The following is a 12,685-nucleotide window of genomic DNA, read 5'->3' on the forward strand; positions in this document are numbered from 1 at the left end:
AATACTGTTTTTCTGGTTTTTGAGTAGAAGGGTATAGGAAGAATGAACCCCAAAAGAATGTAAGCAAAAGCTTTTAAGGAGGTGCTGTCATTTGCCTTCTAATAATAAGGGATGAGCTGTAACAGATATTCTTAAACAGGAATAGGTGGGGGAATTAGACGTGGCTTGTTTGGCTAGCATTTTACTGATTCTAAACCTTTCCAGGTGACATCGCCTTGAATAACCTGCCTACTTTTGTTCTTTCTCGGAGGGCTGTGTCACTTGCAAAAGCAAAGATTCGGTCACTGGTGCTGTAGGACCTCGTGGTGAGGACCCACCAGAAGACAGCAGTTGAGTGACTGTGGAGGTGTTGGCAGCACGCCCTCCGCAGGACCTGCTGGGCGTGGGGCCTCTCTGCGCCTCTCTGTCCACCCCTGACTCTTAAACAGCCGGGATCTTACCGTTGAATATTAAGGTTTTTCCTTCTTGACTTTTTCATAGACATCATTTTTCCGAAGCAGACTTTGTATATAGTCTTTTCCTTCTCCCTGTTCCTGATGTGTTAAAACTGTCAGTAGGCTTTTTTCCTAGTTTAGCTGTCTTCTAAAGAGATTGGATGGCCTTGAAGAAGGTACGTGTACAGCGAAACTTTATTTCATGTGTCACCCAAAATAAACTCTAATGAGAAAAATAGCTGAAAAGAGCCCCAACCAAACCTCAGCCTTACTGATTTTGCCCTGCTGTTACGTAAATCATTTCCCTGTTAGAGCATGTGAGGAAATCCCATCTGCAGGCCACACACTTCTCATCACAGTTCCCATAAACCTGTGCCGCATCTGCACAGGTGATCGGCCCCTCCGTAATCAGCACCAGACACCCGGTTCCCTCACAGCACACACGTCACTCGGCATCACCGGTGTTAGAGTGCGCTGCCCATTGGTGCCGGGGGCCCGGCTCCGACGGGGCAGCTCAGCCTTCATTCTCACTGATGCTGCTCCCCTCGGTTTTCCACCTTCCACGGAAACTTGGAGTCTCATCCTAAAAATCGATCCCTTGGAGTCTCATCCTAAAAATCGATCCACTGACAACGAGCTTATTCCTTGGGGAGCTGAAGTTAGCTTTTGCACGTATCATTTGAAAACAAAAGAGCTTCTAACTCTAACTCAACCATTGGCATTTCCCTTTTTAAAGTTCTTGTTTTTAAAATGATGATTATAAAAAGTAATACCGGTTTTTAATGCTTCTGTGTTTAAATGTGTTTAAACCAAAACTAATAGTTAACTCTTTCTTTTCAACCAATGTACACCAAGAAGGTCTCCACCCCTGCCCGAGGCCTGGCTGGCACTGCCTTTGTTTGCCCTTAGGCTGGGTAAGTGTCCAGCAGGGGCCACACAGTGAGAAGGGGTCTGTGGGAGCTGGGGAGTCCAGGGCAGGCGGGGCTGGGCGCAGACTCCCCCCTAAATCCAAGCTTCCTACATGGCCGTCCTTGTGACTGTGAAGAAGTGGTTGGGCTGTTCCCTGGTTAGTCAGGCCCTGTTCTCTAGAGAAGGTGGCGAGTCCTTCTCGCACTTGGAATGACATGTGCAGGCTGCGCCCAAGTGGCTCTAGAAAGAGGAAATAGAAGAAAATAGAGGTCACAGTAAACTTTTATCTTTACCAACTAACTCATTTTTCTGTTTTGTTGTTGTTTTATTTTGTTTTAGGAAAACACTTCTTCCTCCTTCCAAGTTTTATAGCTTTTTATAAAAATGCACCCTGAGAGTGACTAGGAGAAGCGACTTTTCTATCCATGGTGACCTCCGGGCTGCTTCTCAGTGTAGCTTAGATTCGCGTTTGAAAGTAGTTGTTTCCTGGAAGGTAATTGTGTCTGAAGGTGTCAGAACCTTTTTCAGATGCTACCTATGGCATTTCTTGGAATTTTTTAATATTAAGCAAATATTCCTACTTTACAAATAGAGAACTCTCATATTCTACTCCGCCTTGATTGTTCAATGATTTCCGAAGCCCTCATTGTATTTCGTGTGCTATTTTCTTATTTTTGCCCCTGGTGGAAAATGATCAGATTTTTAAAAATCAGTCGTCCTGGATATTGTCCATCCATAGAACCATCGTGACCTTCTGTAGCGATAAAATTCTTGATTTGCGCAAATCAGAAATGGCGCAGCTGCCAGGGGATCACTCTGCATTTGTGTATGTATGTGTGTTTTAAGCCTTACGTCCCCTCACAGTACGTACTCTTCTTTTCCATTCTTTCTGGGTGTGTGTTTGATCTAAATGTGCTCACTTCTTTGCCTTAGTACACATTGGATGGAGTGCGCGCTCTCCTAGGCTTCCCTTGAAGCCGGTGCTCACTGTAGGCAGAGTCCTCAGACCACTGTCATTCTGGGGCTTTGGCAAGTAGACGAGTGCTGTGTTTAGAGGCGGGACCGCGACGTCCTCCTGCTCCCTCCTGCAAGGGCGGAGGCTCAGCACTGCCGCTGCCGCCCCCCACGGGGGCTTCGCCCAACTGTCCACTTAGTTGTTCGGGTTCATTTACTTTTTATATTCATGACTATAGTAATAAAAATGTGTATTGTAGGCTTCAGTGTTTACATAAATGTTGCCCAAAAGGCTGTATTTTCTTGGATAAGAGGTCAGGATTTATGAAAAACAGAACACTGTGTAAATGGAATCACTTTGCAATGGGGTGAAATTTTACTATGATTCACCAGGTAAACTTAATCAAATGAAGTTTTGTTTCAACTGAACTTACAATTAGCTGTGTGAATCCACTTGTTTTTAATGGTTATTAATATTTTAATTAGATGCCTTTTTAAGTAAAAACAATAAATAAACCATGTACATGTAAAACTTGAGAAATTTTCTTGCACTGTGTCGACAAACCTTTGCCCAGGCTGTGTATTTGGTGTCATTCGGGAACCCAGCCGGCGAGGGGCCCAGCGGCGCTCAGACTGACGCCAGCCTGCCCCGAAGCACTTGGTGTTGGCGTCACCAGTGTGTGAGCGCCTGTGTGGGCCACGCGGTGTTTCCAGATTCGCCATCACTGAGTCCTCGCCTCAGCGCTGAAGAGTTTAATAGGTCCTGAATATATGTGCATATTTTTAATACTAATATTAATCCCAAATTTAAGAAAGTCAGTTACCAAAATCATTCTTCAAAATTCTATAGTGAACCTGCATTACACAATGTCTGTGTCACCGGTAGCAACAAAATCTCAAAATATGGAACAAGATCCTGAGACCAACAGGAATTTTTAAGTAGTACTCCTTTCAAATCATCTGCACCTTTCTGTAACAAAACGACAACAATGCCAAGAAGAAAAAGGTAGCCCAGGGTTTGTGAAGTGTGCACCCCTCTCGCGGGAGCTGTTCTAGGTGCTTCCCAGGAACTGTCTCATGTGATGCTCGCAGTCCCCCAGGAAGCTGGACTTATCATTTTATGGAGAAGGATGCCTGGCAGACGGAGTCAGAGACCTCGGTCAAGGACTCCCCGGCTGAGTGCGTTGGGAGCAGGAATCGGAACCGAGCAATCGGACTCCAGAACCCCATCCGTTGGAAAAATAGCCTCGTGCCAGTAAAACAAGGGAGCGATTTTAGGTTGTGTGCAGTGGAATCCCACCTGTGACTCCTTCTGGTATCATAGATGTGAATAGTCCTGTGGCTCAAAGGCTGAGTTTCACCAGGGAGACACGCCATGTAATGCAAGCGCGTTCCCAAGGCGACACGTCCATCTTCTGAGTTTCAAGTATCTGTTTCTGCAGGTTTGTTCTTGATATCTTCAGTAAGGACAGTGGAGATTTATCAAACCTGTGCTCTGTAAGAGACCTGATGTTTGTTGACAACGTCAGGGCCAATTGTGTGTGGCAGTTCGGTGCAGATCTGACCCTTGATCCCTCCAAAGTGGTGATGCTGTAAATGGCAGAGTGTGGTGGGGATGCCGACATTTCAATCCAGTTCTGTGCTGGAAGCGCCCCGCAGCTCTTGGGAGCTCACACTATGTTCTCTACATACAGGGGCGGGCAAAAGTAGGTTTACAGTGTTCGTGTGGAGAAAGACCAATCATAAGTAAGGATATGATAACAAGATAAATAGTACAGTGATTAATAAGTAATAATACCAGAATAAACTGTTCCGTGTATTCACCACTGTAAACCTGCCTTTGCCCGGCCTGTGTATAAGCTGCACTTACAGAGATGGATGAATAGGATGTGTGTGTGTGTATGGGAGTTTCTTCTACCATAGAAACAGGCTGTTTCTTCTACTGCACGATCTTAACTCCCAGCTCAGCTTCCTGCTCTCTGTAAGAAACAGGTCGTGAAGGTACTTTTCTGGTAGAAGTGAACTGTGATCCGTGAGCTCACTGGAGCTGAGATAAAATAAGGTCTGGTGTTAAGAGACTCAAGTTTCCACACGTTCAGCACTTGGGTTAGCCAAGGGAGGGGGGTTGGAGCCCAGGAAGCCCCGCCAACAGACACTAAGGGGTATTCAGACTGTCCCCAGCCCTCAGACATCCTTCACTGGAGTGGGTTTTCCAAGTTACTGATTTTTTTAGGGTAAGAACTTAACATGGTCATTTTTAAGGGCTAAGATAATGTAGCTTATTGAAATTATTTAGCCCTGGCTGGTGTGGCTCAGTGGATTGAGAGCCAGCCAGTGAACCAGAGGGTTGCCAGTTCAGTTCCCAGTCAGGGCACATGCCTGGGTTGCAGGCCAGGTCAGCTCCCCAGTAGGGGAGCTGAGAGGCAACCACACATCGATGTTTCTCTCCCTCTCTTTCTCCCTCCCTTTCTCTCTCTAAAAATAAAATCTTTTCCAAAAATTCAATTTAAAAGAATAAATGATTTACAGGTTGACTATTTTAACTAAATTTTACTTTTATGACTTTTTTATGACATTTGCTTCTGTTATTTTAAATATTCAGAGAATTCTCTAAAAATAAATTGATTCAAGGCAGAATTACATGTTCTAGGATATGTTTATAAGTAAAATAACCACTAAAGATAATTGTAAAACATAAAGGATTTATTTTCCAAATAATAATGAGCAGGGTATAGTTTGCCAAGCTTTTCTTCTATACTGTTTTCACATCAAGCTTTTTTATCTTCAATTTTCTAAGACGGTGGATTTGGAGCTCACTCAGAAATCTTTGTTTTACTTCAGACACAGTATTTCCAGAAGCATTCAGAGGGATGCCCACGTTTGTTGTATTTCCTGATTCTGGCCAAAAGGTGATTCAGTAGAACGTTGGGCCCCTGTCCAGAGAACACCTGAAAAAACCAAAGCCAAACAGACGCAAACAGCTGGGTTGTCAGCGGAGTCAGACTCCCACAGGAAAAAGGGACTAGAGTCAAGACATCAGTCCTTCCTCCGGTTCTCCAGGATCTAATGGCACTAGGAGCCCAGGGTGCGGGCTCCAAGGGCGCCCGCCCGGTGGTCCGTGCCATCTATTCAGCCCTGGAATCGCCCTGAATTTTCCTAGGTGCTCGCCAACCTACTTCTATTTAAATAATCTGTCAGTAACAAGTTCTAGACATTTGCTATCTTCTGTATAAAATGGGTCTTTTATTTGTCTTGAAGTTAACTTCCTGGAAACTTGGTTTTGGGCTATTTTTTAAATCCTAGAATTTCATGAGCAAATCTTACTAATCACCAATATGATTTTAGAGTCTTTAACCACAGTCCCTCTATTGAGAAGAATATAAACATCTGGATGATAACTGCTAATTAGTCACATGCAGAAGCCACAGCGTCTCCTCCTGGGTGGTGTCCCCCACAGGGGACCTTTGGTCATGTATTCCATCTCCAGCACAGAAGCTTCCAGAGTATATTTTTGCAAGGATATTATGGGAACTACACCAGAAAATATGCTTCTAATGAAACTGTTTGGGAAATGCTTGGTTTAAAGTTTAATAAGCTAATTTTATGATTTCCTGAGGCTTCCTTGCACTCCTGTGCATGGAGAACAGCCAGGACAGGAGGAGCTGGAACAGGGCTCCGGCCGTAGCCTGGCTTGTGGGGTTGGTGTACCCAAAAAAACCCCAAGTTAGGGTTTGGGGGGGTAATGATCAAATACATGTTTTTCTTTCAGCATTCAAAGTCCTCCACTAATTGTGCCTCATTTCTAACCATTCAATAGCATCCATCATTCCCCGCAACAACCTTCTCGCTTCACCCAAAATAACTTCCTGTTCTGCTTGCTCCTGCGCATGCTCCACCTCCAGGGTCTGAGCCTGTCCTTCCTCTTGGAGGTTACACTGCCGGGCCTTTCAAACTGCACTTTGAAACAGTCCCCGGGCACCCCGGTAAGCTGCAGGTTGGGATTCCTGGGGTGGTAGGGGTGGGTCTGAGGCTCAGCCTCTTCCCCCAGTACAGCGGGTCCATGACCCCCGTGCAGAGGTGGTGAGTAAGAAGCAAGAGGTGACGGGTCACCAAACTCTCCAGGGCAGGGACCTTATCTTTTATAATAATTATTCCAAAACAAGCACTGGATCGGTTTCTCTTGCCTTCACATTGTATATGAGTCAAAATTTGGAAAAATTAATGCTTTGAAATAATGACTGGCCAGTTATTTTAAGGTGTGGTTTCTACCAGGATCGCTTGTCTAGTTTGTAAACTTAGGATCTCTGAAGTCAAGGTGCGGAATGCTCACGTTTTTTAACCTAACTCACAGTCACTTACCTTTCTTGTAATCCCTCTTGGGTTAAACATGTCGGTGTCGGGATCTGGAAAACAGTATTTTGTTTTCATCGTCATTCATCATCAGATCTATTGTTTCTACTTCGTGCTTGGTTTATTCAAAATGCACCAACTAGTATGTCACTAAATTGTGGCTGGTTTCTGGTCTTCCTTTTGTTGCACTGCGGTGGCATTTACCTGAAGGCTGGTAAGCGGCACCCTTGTTCTTACCTGCAGAGCTCACAAAGGGTGCTGCGTTTTCCTCAACAACGTACCAGCTCAGTAGTTTGTCAAAAACATTTTGTAATAAACTGAACTCCTCTATTCAACAATGTCTATTGAGAGCCTCCATTTTTTCCCCCAGAAAGCCCCAGGCATTTGCATCCGTGCTTAGAGAAGTACAGTCGGGGGGAAATGCACGCAGGCCTTGTTTTATTGGGCTTTGCTTTGTTGCACTTGACCAACCTTGCATTTTTTAAAAGTTGAAGGTTTGTGGCCACCCTGCGTTGAGCAAGTCTAGCGATTGGCATTATTTTCCCAGCAGCATTTGCTCACTTCATGTCTTTGTGTCCCATTTTGGTCATTCTCCCAATATTCCAAAGTTCTCCATCATTGTTATATTGGTTATGGTGATCTGTGAGCAGTGATCTCTGATGTCGCCTTTGTAATTGTTTGGGAAAGCCCCAAACCCCACCCACATAAGATGGTGACTTAAATGTTGTTTGTGTTCTGACAGCTCCACCAACCAGCCTGTGTTTCCCCCCTCTTCTTGGACCTCCTCATTCCCCGAGACACAACAGTATTAAATTAGGCTAATTAATAACTCTAGTGGCCTCTAAGGATTCAGCTGAAAGGAAGTCATAAGTCTCCTACTTTAAACTAAAAACTAGAAATGATGAAGTTTAGTGAGGCAGGCATGTTGAAAGCTGAGATAGGCCAAAACATAGGCCTCTTGCACCAAAGTTAGCCAAGTTGTGAATGCAAAGGGAAGGCTCTTGAGGGAACTTAAAAGTGATATTCCAGTAAACACATGAATGATAAGAAAGCAAAACAGCTTCATTGCTGATTTGGAGAGTTTTAGTAGTCTGGATAGAAGATCACACCAGCCACATCATTCCCTTAAGCCATCGCCTAATCCAGAACAAGCTCGTAACTCTCTTCAATTCTGTGATGGCTGTCAGAGGTGAGGAAGCTGGTGACGAAAAGTCTGAAGATGGCTGAGGTTGGTTCATGACGTTTAAGGAGGGAAGCCTTCTCCATAACATCCAAGTGCAAGATGAAGCAGCAACAAGTCATCCAGAATTCTGGCTACGATGATTCATGAAGGTGGCTACACTAAACAACAGGTGTTCGATGCAGAAGAAACAGCCTTGGATCGGAAGAAGACGCCATCTAAGACCTTCATAGCCAGAGAGGAAAAGGCAATGCCTGACTTCAGAGGACGGGCTGACTCACTTGTTAGGGGCTAATTAACTGGTGACTTGAAGCTAAAGCCAGTGCTCATTTACCGTCGGAAAATCCTAGGGCCCTTAAGAATTATGCCCAGTCTCCTCTGCCTGTGCTCTGTAAATGGAAAACAAAGCCTGGATGACTGCACATCTGTTCACTACATGGTTTGCGGACTAGTTGAAGCCCACTTTTTCTGCTCAGGAAAAGATTCCTTTCAGAATATGACTGCTCACTGACAGTGCACCTGCTCACCCAAGAGCTCTGATGGAGACAGACAGAGAGACTTAGGTCTTTTTCATGACTGCTGACCCAACACCCACTCTGCAGCCCGTGGATCAATGAGTCATTTCGACTCTCAGGTCTCGTTATTTGAGAAATACATTTTGTAAGGCTCTAGCTGCTGTAGATAGTGATTCCTCCGATGGATCAGGGCAGTCATTTGAAAACTGTCTGGAAAGGATTCCTCATTCTAGATGCCATTAAGAACATTTGCGCTTCATGGAAAGAGGTCAGAAGAATATCAACGTGAACAGGAGTTTGAAAGAAGTTGGTTCCAACCCTCATGGGTGACTTTGAGGGGTTCAAGACTTCTGTGGAGGAAGTAACTGCAAATATGGTGGGAATAGCCAGAGAACCAGAATTAGAACAGGAGTTGGAAAATGTGACTGGATTGCTGTAATCTTATGTAAAACTTTAATGAATGAAAAGTTGCTTCTTGTGGATGAGCAAAGAAAGTGGTTTCTTGAGATGGACTTGATTCTTGGTGAGGATGCTGTGAAGATGGTTGAGATGACAACAAAGGATTTAGAATATGACATAAACTTAGTTGATAAAGCAGCGGTAGGTTTTGAGTGGACTGACCCCAATTTTCAGAGACATTCTGCTGTGGATAAAATGTTATCAAACAGCATCACGTGCTACAGAGAAATTGTTCGTGAAAGGGGGAGTCACCCGATGCATCAAATTTCATCGTCTTTTTTAAAGGAAATTGCCACAGCCACGTCAGCCTCCAACAGCCACCACCCTGATCAGTCAGCAGCCATCAATATCAACTCTCCACCAGCAAAGATGTTTGACTTGCTGAAGGCTCACATGGAAGCCGGCACTTTTTAGTAATGAAATGTTTTTTAAGTAAGCTATGTACATCATTTGCACACTCAACAGAATACAGTATTGTGTAAACATAACTTTTAGATGCACTGGAAAAGCAAAAATTTCATTTTATTGCACGACTTGCTTTATTGCAACGTCTGCTTCGTTGCAGCGTCTGGGCCTGAACCCGAGGTGTCTCCGAGGTTTGCCTGGAGCAAAAGCAGACACTTGCCCGTTACTTTGTGCGTGGCTGTGCTGGACCTTTTACCTGCATTTTCTCATTGATTCGTCACCGTAACCCTGTGAGGTAGGTACCTTTACCGTTCCTGTTTGCTGACAAAGACACTGAGGTACAGAAAGATTAAGTACTTTGTTTAAGGTTTTAGTACATGGGAAACCAGCGTTTAAAACTGCACTTAATAGAAACTGGCATAATACCCTTCTCCTTCCCCTGCCCAAAGAAAAGCCCATGCAGAAAAAGAACCCCCTGAGGCGCCAGTTTCAGCAGGATGCTTGCAAGCAGTGGCTGGGAAAAGAAAAAAGAAGGGGAGGCCTCCTGCCAGGAGGGGCGAGTGTCGGGTGATTAACTTATTTTATTAGCTCATCCTTACGTTCCACAGCAGGGCTTCCCCTCACCTGAGAGGTGAGACTACAGAGTAAATCCAGGAGCCACAAAATCAGACAGCCTCTACCCACCAGAATCCCTTTACCTGTCTTCCTGAGGCCATCTCCTGTCTCTGCACCAAACACCTCCAGCAGCCCGTGCAGAAGGGACGCTCTGTCCCCCTCGTCCAGAGTCAGTCTTCCTCCATCTTGTGCTGTGCAGAGTAGTGACGAGTGTTAGTGACACAGTTCGTTCTTGAGTTAGTCCCTTCTGTTCCCTATTGTATTTGGCGGGGTGGCGGCGGGGATACCAAGGACAGGGAGATAATACTAGAAAAACATCAAATGCTCAGTTGGTGATTTGCCATTAGTGGTATTTTAACAGAAAAGGACAGTGGACCTAGAGGAAAGGACCTAATTCGGACCCTGCCTCCTGTGTGACCTGCTGACCTGCCCGCTGCCTGACTCAGAGGGTCAAGCTAAGCCTCAGGATCAGTTAAAAACGTGTCCAGTTTTAAAAGTGACTGTTCCTCAGTCTATTCATCTGCTGCTGCCTCTTGCTTTTGGAGGTTCCGGTGGTAAAATGGGAGAGGAAAGGAAAGGACTCGTTTTCTGCAAGACAAGATCTTGTTCTCCCTGTGAAGCAGGTAAGAAGGCGTCACTTCTCTCCGGCCTTCGAGAGTGAGACGCAGTGGTTACCAGACAAGGGGCAGCTTTAACATACTCTTTAAAGAACTCGATGGTAGCATTTCCAGTGTGAAACTTGGTCAACGGAAGGCATGTGACATGTATGGTACGTAAGGTATGTACGACACACAGGGAGCGTGTGTAGGGTGGGGGCTGGGCCGGGGTGGCTCCCGCGGCCGGTGCTGCTAGTCGAGCCTGGAGGCTCCAGGGCTCTGACGGCGCCCGCACGCGTGAGGCTGGCAGGCCCTCAGCCGCAGCCCTCGCGGGCCGACGGGGCGCAAGCCCTCACAGAGGCGTCTGAGACGGGCGTTACAAAGACATGCACGGCGTTCCTGAAGAACATTAATGAACATCTATGAAACCTGGCCACATAGAAGTGTTTACATCATGAAGCATCATTTATGGAGAAACAAATATGAGGAAAAAATTCAGGCCAAGACGCCAAAGTAAGATGCCACCGGCTTAGAATTTGAGTGAGATACTATACTCATTTCACCTAGGTTTTTATCTATTTATTTATATATTTTTTAATAATTATGTCATCTATTTCTGTTGAAATCATAATAATGACATGCAGATTTTTGAAGACAGTAATATCTGAATATTTATTCCTGACTTCACCTTGTGTTTTCCACTGGTCTTTTTTAGATGGGAGAGGGCCAGTCAAGTTCGTGCTCGGTCTGGCCCTTGCAGGGGCTGCATGTCCGAGCTCGGGGACACCGGGAGTTGAGGGACAGAGCAGAGATGACTAACAGGGCTGCCAGCGATCAGAAAACTGCTCGGCAGGAAGTTTAGAGGCTAGAAATTACAAAATCAATGGTTTAGAAGAGCTTTTTCCCCTTTATTTAAAAAAATGTCCAAAAATATCCAAAGTTAAAGATAAGATCAAATCCAGTTAAAAATGCTTATGGAACCTAATACCTAAGCATCAACTTTTTCATTTCTTAAACTAAATTAAGAGATAATAGCAAAATGTGTGTGTGCTTGACTGATACGTTCTTTGAAAATTCAACTTAGCCTTGAGCTGAACGCAGCATACAGCAAAGGAAAAGGTAAGTGTGCCGGGGCATCGGGACACCCTAGCTCCAGCTGGTCACTTTTAAAATTTTTACTATACACCTTTGTTCCACAGAACACATGTCCGATGATTACTTTTTAACTTAAAGTAACAGAAGATAACATTTAAATATTTTAAACCTACAATTGGAAATACCAACTTCTACATTCAAACCATTTAAAATAAAAACTAAAGTAATGCTTTTAATTTAGTTCAGATTTTAAAATCGAAAAGCTGACCGAAACCAAGAGTTTGAATCCTAGAAGTGACATGAAATAAGCAATTCTGCCACCCTCCTTCTCTTACATGTGGGAGAGAGAAAAACTGTCTCCATCACCGAATCCGAAATGTGCTGTGAGACCCCGCCCCTTACCTTTTCATAGCCGGGACTAGTGACGACGCCATTTAAGCAAGAATTCCCGTTCTTCTCTATGACATTGCATTTAAGACCCCCGCTTGAAGGCTCTTTCAAGACTAATGGAAGGGAAGAAAATTCATCTTACCCGGGAACTGCAGGGGCCCGTCCCTGGAGTCAGGGACGGGCAGGGAGAAGAGAGAGTTCAAGCATCCCACGAGAAGCAGACAGCAGGAGGCCAGCTTATACATGACTGACAGCCACAGAGCCTTCCTTCCTGGCTTCCGTTGTCCAGAACTTTCAGTTTGCTCCTCTCAGTCTGTGATCAGCGACTATATATATTATCCCGATGACCTCATACCATCCCCTCCCAAAAAATCAAATCGATTTATTGGCTGTGGAGGCCAAAAGGCAATCACTTTGCATTGATGTAATTTTTCAAGGTAACAACTCATAGGCAATAAATTCACTGGTTTGTTGCCTAGTGTATAAAGTAGATATTATAAAGAAAGAACAGTTAAGTTTATAAATCTGGCAAGAGGAGTGACTTAGAGCAATGAATCACAAGTTAAATGAAAGATTCGAGCATAATTGAAGTGGCCAAGACAGAGACGTGGATTTGTGAGTCCCAGCCCAAGAGACACAGAGCGTCTCACAAAACGTGTTGGGTTTCCTTTTTTTCCCTTTCGTGAGTGCATAGTGAACCGCCACGCTGTGCTCGGGGCTGCCGTGCCTGAAGAGCGACAATGTGGATTAAAACTGAAACCCATTACTTAAAATAGTGATGCT

General features: G+C 44.7%; 2 protein-coding genes across 9 annotated transcripts in view; one reads left to right on the forward strand and one right to left on the reverse strand.

Annotated features, from left to right (window-relative positions):
* The window catches only part of PER3 (period circadian regulator 3), a gene marked incomplete at its 5' end in the record, with an annotated part of 41,341 nt that extends 38,503 nt beyond the window's left edge, over positions 1 to 2,838 (forward strand). For 4 of the 8 annotated variants that reach the window (XM_053920140.1, XM_053920143.1, XM_053920144.1 and 1 more), the window contains 1 exon segment: positions 251 to 2,838. In XM_053920140.1, the coding sequence (XP_053776115.1) occupies positions 251 to 334 (84 nt within the window). In that variant the 3' untranslated portion in view covers positions 335 to 2,838. 8 annotated transcript variants of the gene reach the window in all.
* A 1,785-nt stretch (positions 2,839 to 4,623) lies between these two features.
* UTS2 (urotensin 2) lies at positions 4,624 to 12,471 on the reverse strand. The gene is made up of 3 exons (XM_071221117.1): positions 12,017 to 12,471; positions 9,831 to 10,032; positions 4,624 to 5,422 (listed from the first exon to the last, which is right to left on the reverse strand). Exons 1-3 carry the CDS (start codon positions 12,145 to 12,147, stop codon positions 5,135 to 5,137), a joined length of 621 nt encoding a protein of 206 aa, XP_071077218.1. The 5' UTR covers positions 12,148 to 12,471; the 3' UTR covers positions 4,624 to 5,134.
* Between the last annotated feature and the right edge of the window lie 214 nt (positions 12,472 to 12,685).

Source organism: Desmodus rotundus, chromosome 3 (assembly GCF_022682495.2).
Source record: "Desmodus rotundus isolate HL8 chromosome 3, HLdesRot8A.1, whole genome shotgun sequence".
Classification (NCBI taxonomy): Eukaryota; Metazoa; Chordata; class Mammalia; order Chiroptera; family Phyllostomidae; genus Desmodus; species Desmodus rotundus.

Bases quoted from the DNA above. Each gene is read 5' to 3' on its own strand.
- UTS2 (XM_071221117.1), bottom strand. From the start codon at position 12,147: ATGTATAAGCTGGCCTCCTGCTGTCTGCTTCTCGTGGGATGCTTGAAC. The intron at 10,033-12,016 runs GTCTTGAAAGAG...GTGTCACTAACA, and splicing joins AATTTTCTTCCCTTCCATTA to CTCGTCACTACTCTGCACAG. The intron at 5,423-9,830 runs GTGAGGGGAAGC...AGGGCTGAATAG, and splicing joins TCTGTAGTCTCACCTCTCAG to ATGGCACGGACCACCGGGCG.